Source organism: Vanacampus margaritifer, chromosome 9 (assembly GCF_051991255.1).
Source record: "Vanacampus margaritifer isolate UIUO_Vmar chromosome 9, RoL_Vmar_1.0, whole genome shotgun sequence".
Taxonomy (NCBI): Eukaryota; Metazoa; Chordata; class Actinopteri; order Syngnathiformes; family Syngnathidae; genus Vanacampus; species Vanacampus margaritifer.
Genome location: NC_135440.1, coordinates 5,248,535 through 5,271,154, shown reverse-complemented (window position 1 = coordinate 5,271,154; position 22,620 = coordinate 5,248,535). Strand labels below are relative to the sequence as shown.

Below are 22,620 nucleotides of genomic sequence, written 5' to 3'. Positions count from 1 at the left end.
CATGTTCGTGTGTGCGTGAGTGACAGAGTAAAGCAACTGACCAGTGCGAATGTTAATGACGTATGTAAACAAACACGCACGTACATGGCTGAGAATTATCGCATCCGGCAAAGTTATCAAGCTAATTTTTTTATCATCGTGCAAATAATTGATTTATTGCATATCGCGACAGCCCTAGCCATAAAATTGTTTCGATTCTTGAATAAATGTTATGTTCTGTAACATGCGAATTTTCCATCATTCGTAATGTAGGCCATAGCCACCTACAGTGAGGACAGACAGAACAAGGTCAAAGCAGTTCAACTCATTATAGCCTTCCACAATATTTGCTTTCAAAAACGTAAGCTGAAGGTTATATGGTATTGCAAAAATATCAGTCAGTCTCTTTATTGGTGAGACTACACAAATTTAAATTTCTGAAATTCTCCACAGAAGAAACCGACTTCTCCAGACTGTTATGCACCATAAATGTGTGACTTTTAATTGGGGTTGGTGCCCACTGCTTCTATTTTTGCCATTAATAGAAATTATGGTTTGACTTACGGTTAATATTTTTATACCTTCATGCTCTATGTAAAATTTCAAAATGTGTTCATTTAACGTGTTGGTTCTCGTGAAAATAACCCTGCTCTGTTGCTGTGCAGAACATAGTACGGCACTTGAGAGCTCAGTGCAGCACTTTGCTTTGCCCTAGAGGAGCCACGTGATGAGGTTTGAATTAATTCTGTGGCAGTCCAAAATGCTGCCTCATACACTCCTGTTAGAACACACCACGTAAGTGGTAACAGTGCCTTTCCTCGCCCACACTAATTGCCCTTAACTCTGTATTGGCCAACTTGTTGAACAAGTAGCATGGATTGGTAAAACACAAGCAGCAATATTTGATGTGGCTTGTAGCTTTCAGTTTCTATAAAGTCAGTTGTTCTTGTCATTTCACGTGTGATTTTTGAGCTTGTTTAAGCGGCTCAGATAATGGATGGATGGACAGTTAAAATGATAGATATGGGTTTTATCTTCAGTGTGGTTTCAAGTTAATGAGCTGTGGCCACTACTGTGACAACTGCATACCCCAAAACTCACTGTGAGGTTGACCGATGCATACATTTACCTAGTTCTTTTTAAACGAGAGAAAACAACCTCGGCTGAATTCTGCAAGTTGCTCAGTTCACTATGTGTTCAGTATTTCTCCCTTGCCCACCTGATTAACCTGGCTGTTTTTTGCCATTTGACATCATTTATATTTGAAGGAAGTTCATGTCCTTCTGAAACATGTCTTCAACATGTCTGTAACTTCCTATTCCTTCTTACTGATAGTAGTCGTTATCTTGTGACCTTCATTAATGACGAAAGCACAGTTACCATCAAGGTTTGTCAGCTGGCATTGTTATTAAAGTAAACCCCCACATATTTGTGGCTCGGCATTCGTTCAGCATTGGCCTACCAGCCTTCAACTGCTTTAATTAGAAATAACCGCTGCTCCTGAATGAATATAACGGCAGCAAAACGGGGGTCCATTGGCAACGGACAGTCCGTCATTCCTGACCGACTGCCTACTTCTGGTAATAGCTATATGAGATAATGAGTGAGTGTGGCTGAAATGTGCAAAGCCCAGTGGAATCTCCAATTTTGGTACGCACCAACTCTAAACCCTAAGTTGCACTTACTCTTGTCAGAAGTTCAAACTTGGAACCTACTAGTTGACGAGGAAGTGAGATGGAGAGCCTTGAGGTTTTCTTTGTTCAGCACGCCCTAGTGGGTTCAGAAACATCCACTATTAAAGAGCTAATATCTCTAGAAATAGTACGCCTATGGTCTTTGTTAATGCAGATTTTGATAGACAGGGCCAGAATACATAGATATAGCAATTTACAGGTCTGTACCTTTAGATGCGAGCCTCCAAATATAGTCCAAAATGTATTGTGCAATATCCGGATCCCAAAAGTGGCAGTGGCACCCACACTTTAAAGGACCATAACTCGAAAACCATTTGAGCTAGGAGGCCCAAATTTTGTATTCTTTCTTTAAGGCACTAATGGAATAAAATAACCGTGCCAGCAAGCTGAATTCTCGTGGTATTTGTGAGTTCACAAACTCCGGAGAATACATATTGTACCGCTCCCTCTGATATGTTTGCAGCCCCAATTTTTTTTAGGTTGGACCAATTAGGCGTTGTTTTGGGCGGGACGAAACCAATAAGCGCAGATTGTGGAGGGAAACAAACAAACCTAACAGACCAATGGACAATGTTCTTGCAGAATTACTCACGTTTCCTGGTTAAATTTGAACAGCGAGATGCACTTTGTGCATTTTTATCTGATTCTGCGTTCTTTTTCAAGAGCCAATTCGCAACTCAATTCGAGTCACTGCACCAATTCGTGCACAGCCTTAAATGTCTACTCTTGTCTCAAACTGTTTATTTCTTTCTTTTTTTAACTTTTGTTGCTAACCAGAGATGAATAACCTAGCCAAGGAAATTAATCTGTGAAGATGCTGGGGGGTGGGCTAAACGGTACTACCTAAGCTTCTAAGCCTGAGGAGGGTATTTTGACTTGACTTGGTGTGTACCCTGAACGGCAAAGGGGGGCGTGCTGTGCAGACAAACGATGATTGCTTGTTTTTTAAATTTGGTGGGGTGTTGCGCAGCCGCCATTAGCCTAATTGCGAGCATACAGTTGTTGTTGTTTTTTTTACTTTGAGGGTACAATATTTACTAGTTATGATGTCCTCATTAGTCGCAATAATTTCAAATGGAGGAAAAGCGAATGGATAGGTGGACAGAGGTACAGGCTCTTCTAAGCATTTGGGAGACGAAGGCATGAAGCACGACTTTGAATCGGCGTCACAGAAGCCACCTTGTTATTACTGCTAAGCTTGGTGAGGTAAACAACTAAAATGCTCACATGACCCCCAAAAAGTCTGTAAAAGTGGCAAAGTTACATCAAGATTTTAAAACGCTCATGGATCACTACAGCAGCAGCTGGAGTGGAAATTACTGCCGATTGAATGGGACAGCCAATTTGTCGCCACGGCTCATGGACACCGGAGTCAGCGCGCCACGGATAGACAAAGGTAAATACGACAATAATCTTACAGAAATACTTGTAATATTGTCATTTAGTTCGCTACCTTGTGTGCCGCTTGCCAGCAGCTTAATTGTGTGACTGTGTCACTCGGTACTGTATTTTGTCACAAGCAGAAAATCTCCTGTTAGTGTTATTTTGCCGTGAACAGTCGGAACAACAAATTCTTGGCCTACCCTGCCATGAATACCACGATTGTTTATCAACATTTACAAGCGTATATTATTAACAGAAATGTGCACGCCCAGTTTGCTGCGCCGCCGTGACTGCCATTTTGTCCAGTCAAACACACCTCACCGGCAGTTAGCTTAGCACTGCATTAGCTTAGTGTTAGCACCGCAAAGTCCCGTTAACGTAGCGCTGGGTAATAAATCAAATTAATTTGATACATTCATTTCAAAAATCTAATTAGCTCAATCGAATTTTGTCTTTTGCATTATTAAAAGCTGTTGTTCTTATGTTGTGTTACATTCAAATGTTTTTGTAAGTTGTAATTTTGCACAAGTGACAGAATGCTAAATGGGTGGTTTACAATATATGTTTACAATAGCTACCAACTACTTAATTGTGGCGTTTAAGAAAAAAGTATGAATGTTAAGTTTATGTTCAAACTCATTTAGATTCAGTAGACATTTGTACAGTGTACATTTTGGACAGGTATTATTTTTGAATAAATTAAACCTTTAAATAAACGTTTGTTGAGTTTATTAGATTAAAATCGTAATCATCCTGAATGTCTGTAAAAATCGATATTTTATTTTTTGGCAATATCGCCCAGCACTATGTTAACGTAACGAAATACTGTAGAAGCTTATTCCACTCACCGTAACACTCGATGGTGAATTGCCGGTCACAAATATAGTTCCCGTCACGAAAGACCATCTTATTCCGTGACAAAACAACACTCTGTGGCGAGTTGCGGGTCACGGCAAAAAACAACAATCCACCATTGCCTGTGTTTTAATGACCATACCACATTGAAATTGTTTAAGTACCATTCAATTATTCACACAAATGTTTTTGTTTACCGGTTATCAGCAGCACTTTATAGTTACATAAAGCAATAACGGGCTGATGCCAAAGCTAAAGCCGCTACCTCCCTAAAAAATAAAAAGCTTTACTCACCACCTACAGTATATGGACCCCAAGTATTTAGCCAAGTCAAGTAATAAACAATATGGAGAGTTTAACTATAGACACTGTGCTTAGGTATAAGAACAGACAATGAATGTACTTCAATAATGATTTAAATAAAATGTATTGCAAATTAAATAAATAAAAATGCACCTGAATAAATATTAAGAAGCCAACTGTTGAAGATTGAATGCAAATGTATGCAGCCATCACAGTCATATTCTCTAATACTAATTTGTGACATTTTTTCTGCATGTGTTTAAATTTAGAGCTGTTGTGGATGGATATGTTAAAGTTTCCGATGCAAGCACAATTGTGAGCTCATCATCATGCTACCATTCAGTGTTCACCTGTCTCGGTAAAACATTTTACTTACAGTAGCTTGCGGTACTTGTATTGCCAACTGTAATAATTTTGTGTTTCTATGTCAACAGGAAAGCACACAAGGGATAGATTCAGTCAGTGAAATGGACATTGTAAGCCAGGAACTTAACAGGACAAGAAATGATGTACGGCCAGGTAGATGTCCTCCAGGTTGTGGACATGCACTGAAAATTCAGCCGAGCTTCTGGCTTTGCTTTAAAAAATAATAATAATAATAATTTAGGTGCACAAATAAACTGTTGCAATCTACAATACAATTTGATCTACAATTTGTCCCCCCCCCCCCCCACCACCACCACCACACACACACACACACAAAAAAATGCCATGCTAACATTTAAAAAGATTAAAAACTCGAGTTGTCAATCAAGTCATGTACACTTAACTTTTGCCAGGTGGCAAATACATGATCAACTGTACGCAGGGCTGGCCCTAGGCGAGAGTGTAGATTGTAGCCCCTCCCAGACAACTACAAGTAATTCAAATAAATAGCATAAGTACAGTGCAATACAACTGTTTAGTGCAATTTGTGCTGACATTATTAACTACAAAATGTTTTCAAACTATGTACAATATATTTGTGTAAGATACATATAAAATAGGGATGCACGATAATGCTATTTTCAACCGATACCGATAAATAATTTAGAAAGTGCAAATGTCGATAACCGATAAGCCAATAATTGTTTGCAAAATTAACTTGAATACAAATATACTTTCAAGTCCTACTATAAGTGTAACATGTACAAATACATTGAAATATTGTGTAAAGTACCATGAAGCTGAATTTTATTGATATCTCTGCTTCAAAGACAACCAGTAACTCATTTTGAGTTTGCCAAAACAATCATGTTTTAATAATGCAACAAAAAACTGCGAGGGTAACATTTTAGGCAGACACAGTAAAGAAAGCCCACACTGGCGACTGTCATGTCGCCATGATGCATCTTTTGTAAACACGAGGTTGCTTGCATTATGTCACAAATATGCGACACTACCATAGGAGAGGGGAGGGGTTGAGGAGTTGGGCACAACTTGAGCCACAGATGGACCAACATGGCATGTCTATTATTATCGGCGGATTTCTTTATTATCTTGTTTATCTGTTTGACGTCAAATTGGCCGATAAATGCCAATAATTATCGGTCACCGACATTATCGTGCATCCCTAATATAAAAAGTAACAAAAATAATGAGGCCAATGACGGACGCCCATTTTATTAAGAATTGACGAGAAATTTCAAAAAACTGATGAAAATTAACGCTATTTTGATGTTTATTTTTATAAACAATTCTGATTGACTGACATACATGCCGCTTTTCCTCCTCCTCCTTTCGCCGCTTTCCTAATGCAGTACCTGAAGGCTTGGACCTTTTCATTGTAAAGGTTTTTTATGTATAGACAACAACATAAACGAACCATCTATCTATCTATCAATAGCGCTAACACTCTGAGATGATGCGCGACCCCTCCCCCTACCTTTCACTGTAAACAGCAGCTGCAGGTCAGATTCAAGGTGCCAGGTCATGATCTCATATTTATTTGGACTAGAAGTCATAAAAAAATAATTATATAAAATATATATGTAATAATGTAAAATAAATAAAATATATATGCTCTATAACATTTTGTAGCATCCTTGGTTGAAATAAAGGTGGTCTCTAACTAGTTACACAGTGTACTTCACCTCCTATTAGTCACGCAATGCCAACCGGACATTTTTATGAATTTATAAAAAACCCGGACGCAAACAGGACGTGAGAAAATGGTCTGTTCTCCCAAAAGAGGACACATTTGGTCACCCGACCATATACTATAAATGAATTGCCCTAAATTATTATCTTTTATAACCTTGACAATCTCTTGAGTACAATTTATAGTGTAAATAAACATTTTAACCTTGCCTGTTGCCTTTATAAATACCTTAAAACAAAAATAAACCATACAGTTTCCTAGTCAATAAAACAGAATCTTGAGCAATAGCATTGCTAAATATTTACCAAGGACCGTTTAACTATGCAGTAAATTACACAATGAACATGAAATATAGCAACATTAGTTAAACAATGAAACATTGCTCCAATACGAACCTTGTTCCCTTCTCAGCCAGGTGCTAAAGAATCGTTCACTGAATTAGTTGTAAATTTCAGTTTTCTCTGATTTCCTGTGGTGCGCACATGTCTTCTCTGCACTTGGAAGACGGCGTTACTAAGTACGTTGGTTTCTTACGTCAGTTCCTACCGGTTTATGAGACCTTTTCCTGTACCTTTTCCTTTATCCTATAAGATAAAAGTATCAACTATATCATAATAGCACAATAAAACACAATTCTGCAATACAAAAATGCAAAAACTAAAATAATAGCAGGGTAATTTAGATAATTTATTTTAGAAAACCTGAGGGGGGTGGGGAAAATATTTTTTAAATCTTTTTTTTGCCCTGCAATTTGGCACCCCCTCCACTAGATGGCGCCCTAGGCGACCGCCTAGTTTGCCTATGTCCTGACTGTACGTGATTCTGCAACCTAGCTTCTTTTGTTGGAACTACCTGTTGGACAGAAGGGGTAGTGCAGCTTGTTTCTTCACTGCATTATGCTGGGCAAGCTAGTTCATTCAAATGAGATTGATGAATCATCAGTCTCATTTGAATGAACTACCTTGCCCACTGTTGCTGTGTGTGAACACAAACGAGTGGGCCAAACACAACTTCTTAAGACCAGGAACTGTCTGTACCAGGAATTCTAAGTTATTGGGCTTTTTGGTGTGAAAGTGCCTTATGTGATCTGTAATCTTCATATAGTTGCCATTAAATAGTTAAGCATATGTGCACCACCATATGCATTACTAGGAGTGTTCTGGTTTTGGTGAAACATTCTAATCATATCTTAATTTTTTTCCAGCCTTCCCACCCTATATTTTTTATATAGCATTCTCTAACACATTAAGACCTAAAGCACCTGCCAAAACATGCCTCTAAAAGTTTTCCTGGATATTCAACAATATTGCCAAAGCCTACTAAATAATTGATATCCCAGCTCCTGAAGCAGATACATATTTCCAAAAACATTTCAGAGCTTACATCTGTGTTGTACACACACACACGCACACACACACACACACACACACACACATATATATATATAAATTTTTATCTTCATTGTCTATAAACATATTTCTTACCAATATGTCACTGTCTGGTTACACTGATTCGAAGTCCTCCCGCGCCGTCGTCAATCGCCATGATTTATTTCATAACTCCTGCGAATCTGCATCAGCCATGAATGCTCGAATAAAACTCCCAAGACATGTTACGAGGCCCACATCACCCTTTCGTGTATATTCTGATACATTTCATTGGCTAAGATACCAAGAATTGGTCAAAACAAAACAAAATGACGTATCGCTCTTCTGGCTTTAAAGGTAGAAGAGCGCTAGAGCACTCCCGGCTCTAGTGGTAGAAACACGGTAATGTGTTCCCTGCCTTAATGGGTTTAAAGTCATATAGCAATTATTTATTTCACTGAATTTAATCTTGTTTGGCTGTCAAAAATAAGTACAACCTAATATTACCAGAGTGCTCCATTAGTAAAGTTATGTAGAACACTCGACACAAACTGTGCTTGGTTTTACACATAATGACACTGGCTTACACTAGTCACGTTTTTCAGAGGGACTGTGAGGTTTTTTTTTTTTTTTTTACCCTTCCACGACTCGCTTCACTGAGTGGGATGTGTTGCTGTGACTCACCCACACAGTGTATTTATCAGTTTGCTGATCCTATAAGAGTTATACTCTAAATGCAGTAGTTTTCTGTGGTGTCATCATTTAGGACTTAATACATTAGACAAAGTCTCTATCGATTTCCCCTGTGTTCTTTTCTCCCCCAGTACATGCTGTAATGCAAGCCAATGTTCATCAGTGCTTTTGCTGCCATCTTCTGACTCCCTCCAAATGACGACTGCACTCGTCTACGACACTGTTCTCACATAGAGCTGCATTAAAGGCAAAAAATAAAAGAAAGTCTGGCAAGTGACTGCCAGGCTGAATAGTCATACAAATTTAATGAGCATACAGACAGTCGGATGTTGGGGCTCCAGCAGAGAGCTCCCTCTGCACACAGAAATCAACTGGAGGACCAAGGTTAGGCACACCACAGTTGGTGAGCATGCTTTTCTTAAAAGGCCCATATCATGCTAAATCTTTTTTTTTTTTTTTTTACTTTTAGCCTTATTAAAATGTTAAGTCTTCACTAAAAATACCGGCAACGTGTTGTTTTCCTCCATTCACCCATCCCTGAGCATCCATGCTTATTCTTGCTCTCCAAGCACCACCTCCACCCAACCCAAGAAAATGACAGGATCCTCACTTGACGTCATAGGTGTCGATAAGTGAGGACCCACCCCCGTACCTCCCCTGCAGATGAAACACACGCCCATGCACACTAATGAATACTGGTGCGAACCAAGACACACTTTTTTAGGTGGTCTCTTCCAAACGAACTTGGTGCGGTTTGCTTCAAGTGTGAATACAAAGTACTGCTGATTCGCATCAAATGCAGGACACATGCGTCATATGTTGGGCTTAACAAGCCACCGTAACCAAGCGTCGTGGATAAAACAAAATTGCCCCGGTAGTGAATGTTGTACTAAATTCATTCAGAATCCTCTCCATTCTGTTTAGCAATGCATATTGTGGGTCGGGCATCGCGGAACCTGCGTTAAATGAGCTGCTCTTAACGCGCACAATAATTAAAAAAAAATTCATCTACAGACAAATATGCAGAACGGGAATGCAGCACATAGGAATTTGTTTTCCCCGATTTCCAGATTGGTGTTCTGCATGCCGCCCTCGTCATTTATTTCCAATGGGAGCACAGATTGTCATTTGCGTTGATGTATTTTGGCAGAATATAGTTCACTTGCAAAAAGTACAGTGTAAATACAAACGAACCACACCAAACGAAAAAAAAAAAGTCCGCCTTTGGTCCAGACAAAAAAGAAGACACCACTAATAACTCATTTCCCAGTATTGGATTAGTCGTGTATAAAGAATAAAAGGGCAAATATCTCTGCCATCTTATTCCGTGAATTTTATTTTAAACCAATTAAGTATCAAAATAAAAAACATACCGTGGTGAACGCCATTATCCTGGTCACATTTCCCGTACGTAAACGACAGCTGCCGTCGTTCACTTGAATGGGAGTTTGCTGACGGAATGTGCAAGAAAAAGGGCGCCTTCTATCCCAAATTCTGCACCAATTCTGATCAAAGTCAAATCCTTAGTACGTCAGGTTTCATGTAATTTTGTGTGGGGTCGACTCGAGTCTGACTCGAGTCCAAGTCACATAACACCTCTGATATTCAGTATCTGACATTAACCAGTAATTTCTTAGTCAGTTAACATTGAATATCAATATCTAGCAGTTGTTATCACAGCTTACTAATATGGATATGGCATAAATTGAATTGCTCATCTGATCTCCACTCTTATTGTCTGGGCAGAAAAACAAGTGGGAGGAATATACCCAGCTCAAGCTTAACTACAGCCTTTTTTCCCTCTTCCATCATTACTCAAAAAGTGAGGGAAATAATTCATTCATAATTGACTGATAAGGGGCGATGGCTAGCTCAGTGTTGAGCACCCACACCATGTGTAGAGGCTCGTCCTCTGAGCAGGTGACCTTGGTTCGATTCCCAGACGGTGTGGTCCTTTCCTGCAGGTCGTTCCCTCTCTCTCCCCCGTTTCCTGTGAATTCTTCAGCTGCCCTATCAATTAAAAAAGGCAACAAAAAAAATAAAAATAATTGACTGATAAAAAGTTTGTGTCAATCATGAAAATACATTGTGTCCCTGGCATCAGGTGGAAACCTTACATCTCAAAATTCCAAAATCATCACTTTGCAGGAAACCAAAAAGACAGTATGTTCGCTCAGCCATTAACTGTGCATCATCAAGGAGAGTGAGGCATTTTCAAAAATTTAGATCGGTCAATTATTTGTGAAAATAACATACACACGTGGGGACTAAAATACCAAATTGACCAAATTTTGGCACAAGAGGTTTTGGCCTCACGTCACATTTAATGTTATTTGAGATTTTGTAGATTTATTTTATTGTTACAACAATGCAGGAATACATCATTTCAAAATGCAGCAACACCCAGCAATTAATTATATGGTCTAATTAGTTTGTGGCCAGAAAGGCTACCATAGACAGAATTAAAAACTAAGTCTATGAACAAAACATGGCATAATTTGTTGTGGAACAGTTTCAAATTTAAAACAATTTATTTTATTTTTTTAAATACAAAACGGTGACAAAACATACACAGATGAAAACTTATATGGAGTGAAAATCCCCAGCCTGTCAAAGTTAATGTGTGAATAACTGCATTAGCACATGTGGAGCATGTCTTGACAGCTAGAATGTGTTTGTGTTACACTGTGTGCTTTTAAATATGAAGGCGTTTAGCTCACAGCCTCGGTGTCTGCTTCTTTTAGACGAGGCAGTTAATTTTTATTTTTCCAAGACGTGTGATGAAATAAAATAAAAAATGTATAGGAATAATCCATCCATCCATTTGCATGACCATTTATCTTGTTTAGTTTTGTGCGGTGCTGGAGCCTATCACTGCCGACTTGAGGAAAAAGGCGGACTACAACCTGGACTGGACCCCAGTTTATTTGTAGGGCATATTAAAACATGGACAACCATTCACACTCACACCATGTGGAAACTGAACCTATGCTGCCTGCATAGTCGGCTGAATGTAGCACACTATACCATCAGTGATTCCTATAGAAGTAATGATTTCATTATTTCTTCCATCTGAAATTTTAGTACTTGTACTTACTTGCTTCTGGAGTTTGGTCAAGAGGTGCAGAGGAGATCAAGCATGCTGTTCCAACATTTTCCTCACTTGGTTAAGGCAGTGAACAAGACATAGGGCCTGATTTCCCAAGATTCCAAATAAGGAGTGCTAAATCATGTTCACTCTCGCCACAGGTCTGATTTCCTTTTCTTCCAATGCCAACCGTTCATCAGCAATGAGGCAGCAGCAGTTGTGCCTGATACAGCGGCTTGCAAAAGTATGCATCCCCCTAGGAAGTATTCACGTTTTAATACCTCACAACCTGCAATAAAAATGTATTGTTTAAACATTTGCATCATTTCATGTACAGAACATGCCAACGACTTTCAAGATGTGAAATATTTTCACCCCCTGAAAGTCAGTACTTTGTCGTGCCACCTTTTGCAGCAATTACAGCTGTAAGTCTCTTCTGATAAGTCTGTATGAGCTTGCCACATCTTGCAACTGTGATTTTTGACCATTCCTTTTGGCAAAAGTTCTCCAGCTCCTCCAAGTTGGATGGTTTCCGCTTGTGAACAGCAGTCTTCAAGTCAAACCAGAGATTTTCAATTGGTTTGAGGTCTGGGCTTTGACATTTTACTTCTTCTCCTTAAACCATTTGAGCGTAGCTTTAGCAGTATGCTTCTGGTTATTGTCCTGCTGGAAGGTAAGCCTTCGTCCCAATCGCAAATCACAGGCAAACTGAAACACGGTTTTGCCTCCAGAATGTCCCTGTATTTAGCACCATCCATCTTCTTCTGCGGACCAGTTTCCCAGTCCCTGCTGCTGCAAAACATTTCCACAGCATGATGCTCCCACCACCATGTTTCAATGTGGGGACGGTGTTCTTGGGGTGATGGGATGTGTTGGGTTTCCGCCAGACATAGCATTCATTTCCCTTTGTGGCCAAAAAGTTCAAATTTTAGTCTCATCTGACCACATAATCATCTGCCATACATTAAGCGGGTCAGCCACATGCTTTTTGGCAAACTCAAAACGTGCCTTCTGGTTTTTTTTTTTACACTTTTTTCCTGGCCACTCTTCCTGACAGCCCAGCTCTATGGGGTGTATGGCTTATTGTGGTACTATGGACAGACACCTCTGTGTTTGCTGTAGGACTCTGCAGTTGCTTCAGGGTTGCCTTTGGTCTCTCTGATCAATGCATTTTTTTGCCCGGTCTGTGAGTTTTGGTGTTCGGCCAGGTCTTGTCAGTACTGTATTGTTGTTGTTTCCATTTGACAATTACGGATTTAATGGTGCTCCAGAGATAATCAAAGATGTGGATTTTTTATTTTTTTTTTATAACATAGTCCTGACTTGTATTTCTCTATAACTTTGTCCCTGACTTGTTTGGAGAGCGCCATGGTCTTCATGATGTGATGCTTCTTGCTAAGTGGTGTTGCTGCCAATTGAGGCTTCTCAGAAAAGACTTGAGAGTAATCGATTGCACCAGCACTTTTTAAGGGGCTTCATGGCAAAGGGGGTGCATATGCACAAGCCAATTTTCATCTTTTTATTTCTTAAAAATATTCTTTTATAAATATTTTTTTTCTCATTTCACTTCATCAACTTAGATTACTTTGTGCAGATCCATCACATGAAATATTCAGATGAATGATATTTAAATTACAGGTTAGAATCTAACAAAATAGATCAAAAGCAAAGGGGAGTGAATACTTTTGCAAGGTTCTGTATATGTACTATATCTTCACGTTGTTCAGTCTGGAATTTTATTTTTTATTTTTTTTACCTAATTCTGATTTTGAGTGGGAAAAGTGATACTGGCACACCTTTTCACTTTGCATGTTGTTTATGCCTCCATATTTTTGAGTGATGATGAATGATGATTCTCCAAACTGCATTAAGTCACGCTGCAAGAACTTTACAAAGTATGTGAAATCCAGGGGAGAAAATCTTTATGCTGAACGCATATGGCAAGCCTAGCATTTTCTTTAGATATTTTATCTGGACTTATCCATTTCCCACTAGTGTTGTTCCGATACCGGTATCAGGAGAGAGGCCCCGATACTGCATAAAAACAGTGGTATCGGCATTGGCCAAGTACTAACAAGTAACATACAGATACCTTTATTTATAACGCTAATATAGGACTTTGGCTGCAGCATCTTGTGTCATCAGTGGCATCGACCGATACTGCAAAACTGGATATTGGAATCGGTATCGGGAGCCAAAAAACGGTATCGGAACAACATTATTTCTCACCTCTGTCTAATACATAATGCGGTCACTGTGAATACTGTCACTGACTGTAGCTGCTTCTAGACTAGAGCGCTACCTCCTCAGTTGCTATAGCGACACCATTGTAATGAGTGCATTATAATGACTTCTCAGTGGGTCGTTTGAAGAGTTACGTTATCTGGGGAGGAACTTTGATTTGTGAGGTTCTGTCTCAGATATCGCATCAACTTTATGACACTTCTTATTTTCATCATGTATGCAGAGACACAATTATTGTTATGAAGGTGGTATGCAAATTGTAAGAGGACATTCCGATATCCCCCATTGACTGCTTTATAGAAACTCACTTGATAGTGGAGCACTGGCTGCTCCGACTCCTTTGATTTGTACTTACTTGGGAATATAAGAATGTAGCATCAGTGTGAAGCCTCTAGAATATCAATCAACTTATTCCAGTCTGACTAGCGTCTTGACTTCTTGTAATGTTACCTTGGGAAACTGCTCCCCTTGCTATTGATCACTGACTTTGCTTTGCCTCTTTCTTTTCTATCTGCAGCACTGTCCAATACATTAAGTCATTACTGTCTCAATGTGTCAAGCACAATTTGCATGTTTTGTATTTGCACTGCAGCTACGTAATTAATTACAAAGATCACACTTCTTGGTCCTACCTGAAGTTGCATTTTGTGTAGAGCTGTTAAACAATTAAATTTTTAAATCAGATTAATCACATCTTAGAATTTCGAATAATCATGATTAATTGCTTAATTATCAAAATTATTTGCTCGCCAAATTTAAAGAGCACCTTTTATGTGTTAATTCTTTCGAACATTTAATGTTATGAGGACGTCTTCAACAAGTTTTTATCCACTGCACACGTTCATCCTCCTCTTTTTCTAATCAGTTAATTACTTGCATAATGATAATGAAAAATGAAAATGACCCCGATAGTTTGACATGAACAAATATTCTGAATGTCATACGCAAACATTTATTAAATGCTTTACTTTAATGTATGTAGTTATGTTTATTGCTCAAACACAACCTGTGCTACCTTTAACGTATAACCATCCGCTGTCACCTAAAGGATCATCTGTGGTCAAAATTAATAGTGTGATTAATCTGCGTTGTTTACATGTTTAATGCGATCATTTTTTGTGATTAATTAATTAGTTAACTCTTTAACTTTGACAGCCCTAATTTTGTGACAATGAGGTAGTAATGATCTACTGACCTTTATCAGTTGTTGAAACTATACATTTCAGTTAAATTCCTGTTGATGTTCCATTGTTTTCCAGCAGTAGTCAACATTTGACTCATGTTCACTTTGAGCTTTACGGTACTTATATTATGTTAATGAAAAGAATAATTGCAGAAGAATCTGAAAATTCCCTTAAAAATGTTTCTGATCCATTTGTGATAGGACATCAAAGTACTAGCCTTAAGCCCTGATTTTACTGAGCGGTGAACTAGCAAAGTAACTGAAGTGAGTAACCAAATGTGTTTTCCGCTTTTAATTTTGGGTACCAGCCACAGTGATACAGTACTTCATTGGTCAATGGCGAACAATCAATCCTTTTCTCAAACAAAGCTGGTCTTATTCTTGTTTTCAACCGTTACATTCCAAGATGAAAGAATGCAAAATGCTAGATGTCCTCTTTTGCTCACCTTTGGAAACTGTCCTGCTTCTCTTCTTTAATTAATTAATGGAATCCATTGCCAGGCTTCTAGATGTCACATTATTTGCAACACTGAATCAGCAATCGTCACACCACCCACATACATTGAAAGAAACGCAAGCCAGGTCAGGGATTTTCATTCCCAAACCGTAACATTGCGAGATAAACAGAAAAACTTGGTGTTAATGTGACTTTTTTGTGATAGGAACAGTCTCTGTGCTGTGCTGATGTACCAAACCCAACTGAATAGAGCTATCAGGCATATTTATGAGTAGAACAGTGTCTCTTGCAATTGAATTTACTGTATCTGGCTCTGTCACTTTCTTGTGAAGCTAAAAGCCGAACTTTGTTTTGTGTGTCCAGGTGGTGTCCTGCCATGCATTTGCACGAGGTCATCCTGCTGCGGAGCTGACACTGTCAGCGAGACAAGTCCAGAACTTCGCCCCCGATTGCTCCATTCTCTGCTACTCATTGTGCCGCAAGGGACAGTGGCACTCCTGTTGTAAAAGTCTGACCGGTCCCAGTACAAGTCAATCCTCCTGGCTAGTGGACACATCTTCTGGGCATTTGTCCTGCCTCTCTGGCTCCTCAGTCTGCCAAGTCAAAGTGTAGGGACCGTTTATAATTATCCATCATCATGTCTAGCCGGCGAAAGGCTTCCACCCCCTGTATGATCCGCCCACAGGAGACGATGGTAGCGCTGGATGATGATGATGAGGTACCCTATTAGCTCATCCAAAACGTATAAATGTTTTTAATACTTTGTCTTGCACTCCCAAAAACATATTTATACGGTTTTTATGTTTTTTTTTTTATGCTAGAGCATACAGAAGGCTTTGATACAGCTTCTGACATGAAGAGGTTACTTAAAGCAATGGTAGTTATTACAAAAAACGGCCAGCAGGTGGCAGCAGAGTATAATTAAATCAGACAGGGCCATGCTCCTTTTCTCCAGTGTTTTCAACAGGTTTGTGAATAATGATGAAATTTAGCTATGTTCTCATGCTAATTGCTGCAAAACGGAAACAGATACAAATATACTTATTTTTCCTGATGAAAGAAGAGATTCTAATCTTTTTTTTGGCATTTTTTTTAAATTTAGGGTAAATATAGTGTACATGTGAAAGTTGAATATATTGCCATGTCTTTTGTAATCTAAATGTGTGACTTCCTCTACCAGACTTCAGAGAACCATACTGAGGAGGAAGCTATGGAGACAGATCCATCTGGTGACCTAGACCTGACGGGGAAGACCTCTGACTCCCCAGCTGCGCCTGAAATCCCAGTGTCAGAGTCATCAGACAATTCCAAGTCTTCACGTAAACAACAAAGGGGCTATGAGTGCAAGTACTGTACCTTCTCCACTCAGAACCTCACCATCTTCAAAGAACACGTGGATGCCAACCACCCCAACGTCATCCTCAACCCACTGTACCTGTGCGCTGTTTGTAACTTCAACACGAAAAAGTTTGATTCCCTCACGGAACATAACGAGAGGAATCACCCAGGGGAGAGCAACTTCAAGTTTAAACGCATCAAAATGAACAATCAGACAATCTTGGAACAGACAATAGAGGGCTGCAGCAACAGTGCAGTCATTTATAATAGTTCTAGTGTCACATCTGGTAAAGCAGAGGGGCAGAGCACTGCGCCCCTCAGCAAAACCACCGCAGTCAAGATAGGGAAACAAAAAGTCCTATCTTCAGATAATAAACGGACGGAGCCTCAGTTGTGTAAACTGAACCCCGACTTTACTAAGAAAGCTATCACAGCACTCAACGTCAATGGGACAGTTATCATCCCGGACTCGACTCTCCTCAAAGCTGACGGCCTTTCTCACATCATGCCTTCCCTGCAGCGGCCTGTAAACTACACCCAGGTAAGTTATTACCAATATTATAAAATAGCCTGTTGATTGTTGGTGTAACCTAGCATTATTATTTTTCAATTCTTTATTTTACTTTCTTCCAAGTGTAAATATTACTCTCCAGGGTCTGGTTTCGGCCTAGAGGCTCATGGCCTGTGGTGGACATGGGAATGGTGGGGGTGGGGGGGTTAAAACATCCATCAAAGATCCATCTACAACTGTCACGTTCACCCGCCATGTGTTTATTTTTCATTCACATTTCCCACAATAATCACATCACTTTATCTGACACTCAATCACTGCCTAGCAATGTGTTGATAAGGCACAGGCAGCAAGCTATGCTACGCTAAGTTTGTTGGAGAAGCATTAACATGCTGAAACAAGGTTAACCGTTCACGACAATTTTGTAGAAGACGATTGGCTCCTGTAAAATAGTGATGGGACATACTGTGAAAAGACCTAAACTCGTTCAGTGCTAATTTAACAACAAACCGAATTATTTGCGTCGAGCGGCAGGCGTCCACTGCACTGTGGCCAACTCGTCATCATGTATACATGTTCCTGTGTTGCCATCTCCAAACTCCATCAGCTCCACTTTGTAGTAATTTCGTAAAAGTTTTTGTCCTTTTGAAACGACCCCAAAGATTAGGCATATGCAAAAAAAAAAATTGTTTTCCAAAGTAAAAGCAAATGTTTTATTATGATTTAACACAAAGATAATCTGCTTTCATGAAGGTGTACAGAAATTGGAAAATATTCACTGTTCAGATCCTGAAATTTGGAGCATTCAGACTATTTTAAATAAAAAAAAGGTATCTAAACAACTGTGATGTTAATTTTCGGTCAACAGAATGTAACAAAATGGTTGCCCTCTGAGATGGATACAAATGGATCGATTTTGCTGCTTATTTACACAAACGCAATATTGCCGTGTTTAGACTGGTTTGGGGCACATACAGCATATCATTTTTTGGGTTGTCTTCCCTTTTGACGTGCAGTTGTGCAATTTATTACCTTCGTAGCCGCTTCCATATTTTCAAACAAGGACATAACCATTTCAATTATTTCTCTGCATATTAAATATCACTATTTGTGCTTTATAGCAAATAAAGCTATATGAAGTACAAAATATCAATATTAATAGTTGGAATTTGACTATAATGAACAGTACGACGTGTGTCATTATTATTCCAGGTGCCGAAAATTGCTATTCCCCTCAACACAACCAAATACAATCCCTCTCTGGACGAAAACCTGACCCTAATCTCTTCCTTCAACAAGTTCCCATACCCAACACAAGCTGAGCTCTCTTGGCTCACTGCAGTCTCCAAACATCCAGAGGAGCAAATTAAAGTTTGGTTTACTACCCAGAGGCTCAAACAGGGCATCAGCTGGTCACCGGAGGAGGTACAAATGGTCCATTTCTTATGATTATTATTTTTGTTGTTGTTATTTTTATTTTTTTTCAGTTGTTTGAGGCCGGCTCTGTAGTCAGTCAAAACATGGGAAGGAATTGTAATTAATGTATTAATTAATGTAACAGGAATTCATTTCTCCTGCACCAGGTAGAGGAAGCAAGAAAGAAAATGTTCAACGGTACAATCTCCTCTGTGCCTCAGACCTTCACAGTAGTAACGCCTCAGCTTACCACTCAGTCATCCACCAACACAGCAACTGTAACAACGGCAGTCTCCAAATCCGTGCAGCCTGCAGCCTCAGTTCTCCAGTCCGTCCCTTGTCAGCTGCTGGGACAGACCAGTCTGGTGCTGACACCTGTTGCTAACGGCGCCACTGTCACATGTGCACCACTGGCACTCACGTTAGCTAACCAGGTGCAAAGCAAAGACAGAAATCTTAAGCATATATATATATATATATATATATATTTTAGGGGTGTTAGAAAAGTCGATTCTGCAATATATCGTGATATTACATTACGCAGTTCTCAAATCGATTCAATATACGGCCGAATAGATTTTTAAACATCAATTTTTAATGTAAATATTCCAACAAAACGTGTTAAGTAGGGTTAGGATTCACACATTAAGCATGGAAGAATGTTATATTAATGGAGCATTCAGCCTTAATATTTTATTTCAGTGCTGTATGATGCAGTTATGCAGTTATAAGCCTGAATTTTCAGATAAATACATTTTCATACAAATCTTACAGTGTACATGTACAAGTTTACTGATTTGTATTTTCTAAATTTGAGTTTAAAAGAAAAAAAAAATCTCAATAATCAATTAAAAAATTTGTATCGGGATTAATAGGTATCGAATCGTGATACAAATCGAATCGCCAGGTACCTGGCAACTCACACCCCTATTTATATATATATATATATATATATATATATATACACACACACACACACATACTATACATACTATACATACAAACCCTATTCCAAAAAAGTTGGGACACTGTACAAATTGTGAATAAAAACTGAATGCAATTATGTGGAAGTGCCAAATTGTAATATTTTATTCAGAATAGAACATAGAGGACAGGTCAAAAGTTTAAACTGAAAAAAATTATCATTTTAAGGGAAAACTATGTTGATTTTAAATTCCATGGTATTAACAATTCTCAAAAAAGTTAGGACAAGGCCATTTTCACCACTGTGAGGAATCCCCTCTTCTTCTTGCAACAGTCTGCAAACATCTGGGGATCGAGGAGACAAGTTTCTCAAGCTTAGAAATAGGAATGCTGTCCCATTCTTGTCTAACACGCGTCTCTAACTGTTCAACTGTCTTGGGCTTTCTTAGTTGCACCTTCCCCTTTATGATGCGCCAAATGTGCTCTATAAGTGAAAGAAGTAGACTGCAGGCTGGCCATTTCAATACCCGGATTCTTTTCCTACGCAGCCATGATGTTGTAATTGGTGCTGCATGTGGTCTGGCATTATCGTGTTGAGAAATGCAAGCTCTTCTCTCTTCTATTCTGAACAAAATATTGAAATTTGGCACTTCCACATTATTGCATTCAGCTTTTATTCTATATATATATATATATATATATATATATATATATATATATATATATATATATATATATATATATATATATATATAAGCAATGTAAACAAATACAATTTCAAATGTGACCCAAAAAAAAGTAACTCAAGTTGCTTTCCACAGGTTGCTCAGTCACTGAAACGACCCTTGGCCTCACCCTCAACTCCCTCAGAGAGCAAACGGCCCTCCATCATTCAAGCCATATCTGCGCCTATCCCCACAGCCAAGCTTGCATCGCCCAAAGTGTTAAATTTCACTGCAGACCCCAACAAAACAGCCGAGCAGCTGTCAGTGCTGCGGTCCAGCTACATGCAGTGTCCTTTCCCAGAGGAAGAAGAGGTAGGAATAATGAAATAACCACTCTTGACTGATATAAATATAGATCATGATAATCACATGCATTTTGTCGTGTGACAGATCTACAGGCTGATAGAGACCACCGGGCTGTCCAGAGGGGAGATTAAGAAGTGGTTCAGTGAACAAAGGCTTCTTAATCTCAAAGGTATTTGGTGTCTTACATCTGAAGTTATGAATTACCTACACCTGTTGGTTTTCATTTTAAGCTCTCAAACTACTTTTCAAACAACAATGTGCAGTCCTAAAATAACTGCTTCATAATAATTTTGGTACATTGGTTTGGGACAAGGAAAATATTGTCATGGCAACAACATCTACTTACAGAGGACTAATATTGATGGGTCAACTTTGACACAGTGTTCAAGGAAGGATTTGCTGATGCCATCTTAACAACATAAGAGGATAAGTGGAAGATGATAGATGGAAGATGGATAAATTATTTGCCTTTTTCGACAATCTCAAAAATTTTGTAAATTACCGACCATACATCGTCCATGCAGTTTAAACTCACTTTCATGGAATGTTTTTTATTCTGGAGTGCTGTGTAATGACATAATTGATGCTTATGATTGCCAAACCACTTAAATGTTCTTGTGCCACTGATGAGCAGTCATAATGAGCTTCAGTTTTAAGAAGACGGGGGGGGGGGAAGATGCTTCAATGCAGAGAAAATAATTTACAAGATATATATATATATATATATATATATATATATATATATATATATATATATATATATATATATATCCTATATACTGTATAATAAATAAAATAATTGATTTTGTGGAGGTGATAAGTTAACGGCTAAGTTAGAAGCTCACATTTAATGTCAAAATATATATATATATATAGATTGTGCCGATTGCTTTTATATTTTCACAGATTGAAAGTGAATTTTGGTGACTATTGGTCACAGTTATGGGACACTCAAGCGACAACTAGACAAAGACCAAGCGAGACAGTTAACAAGCAATGCTCCATTTTGTTGACGAGCAGAAACAAACAGGCGGCCCATAAAGAAGAGGTGTTCTGGTTGTGCTGAAAATTGTCACCAAAAATACCTTAAATCACTACCAAGTTTTTCAGGGTGGGGGGGATTTTTGTACTGACATCCTTTTTACATATTGTCCGATACTCCTATTGCATGAATGCCAATATTCAGGCCATTCAATGGTCCCTTTAAAAGTAAAATAAATATGTTAATAAATACAATCTGTTTTATTTAAGAACCTGATGCCAATGTATTTAAATGTGTATTTTCACTTTCTTAATTGAATGTTCCTCAAAAGTAATTTCCATACAAATATCTGTGGTGAACACACATCACAATTTATACAAAAAAAAGTCTTCACTTTCAAGGCTTGATGAACATCTACTTAAGCAACTTCAGCTCAACTTCCAGTGTTTGCACTGCATGTGGAACTTATCATGATAAACAGTGGGATACGTTGAGGTCATCTGTGGCCTATATATCTACTGTCGTTCACAATTGAATTCAATTCCTGGGTAACAAATATTTGTTTGTCTCTGTACCCATTTAAGGTGTTCCTCCGCCTCCACTGTTGGTGAAAGCTGAGGTGACTCCAGTACCTAAAGATGGACCCGTGAAGAAAGCAGTGCCGAGCCACTTCCCCTTGCTGGAGCGTGTGAAGGGGAAATCATCGGAGCAACTGAAGGCACTTGAGGAGAGTTTCCAGCGAAGCAGCACTCCAACGGATACTCAGCTTGGTACAACTTCACTGTCAGACTTTTCACATGGTAGTAGAAAAGAAAAGTGATGATTTAGGGCTATTGCCTGCATAGTAAAACCTTGGTGAGAAGTTGAAAATACACTACATAGATTGATTAAAATTTCACAAAACTCCCAAGATTTTTTCAAACAAAAAAACAGCTTTCTTTCACAGCAAAAGATGTGCAGGATGTGTGAAAGATTTTGTTTGATTAGCAGTGGTTGTGGTCTTGATATAAACATAGCTCGAAAAGTAAGAACATTTGTGTTTTGCTAAATAATTATCATTATCATTATTATTATTATTATCATTATGACAGG

The 22,620-nt window shown here is 38.7% G+C and overlaps 1 protein-coding gene and 1 long non-coding RNA gene across 5 annotated transcripts in view; one reads left to right on the top strand and one right to left on the bottom strand.

The window, feature by feature from the left end:
- zhx2a (zinc fingers and homeoboxes 2a) overlaps positions 1-22,620 on the top strand; it is a 48,849-nt gene that overhangs the window by 9,368 nt on the left and 16,861 nt on the right. For all 4 annotated transcript variants that reach the window (XM_077575197.1, XM_077575200.1, XM_077575199.1 and 1 more), the window contains 7 exons: positions 15,690-16,044; positions 16,507-17,205; positions 18,388-18,600; positions 18,759-19,025; positions 20,337-20,552; positions 20,631-20,715; positions 22,113-22,298. In XM_077575197.1, the coding sequence (XP_077431323.1) occupies positions 15,964-16,044; positions 16,507-17,205; positions 18,388-18,600; positions 18,759-19,025; positions 20,337-20,552; positions 20,631-20,715; positions 22,113-22,298 (1,747 nt within the window). In that variant the 5' untranslated portion in view covers positions 15,690-15,963. The remainder of the gene's footprint in view (positions 1-15,689; positions 16,045-16,506; positions 17,206-18,387; positions 18,601-18,758; positions 19,026-20,336; positions 20,553-20,630; positions 20,716-22,112; positions 22,299-22,620) is intronic.
- Positions 9,614-22,234, bottom strand: LOC144057525 (uncharacterized). The gene is made up of 2 exons (XR_013295277.1): positions 22,104-22,234; positions 9,614-10,364 (listed from the first exon to the last, which is right to left on the bottom strand). It is a non-coding gene; the product is annotated as an uncharacterized LOC144057525 (long non-coding RNA).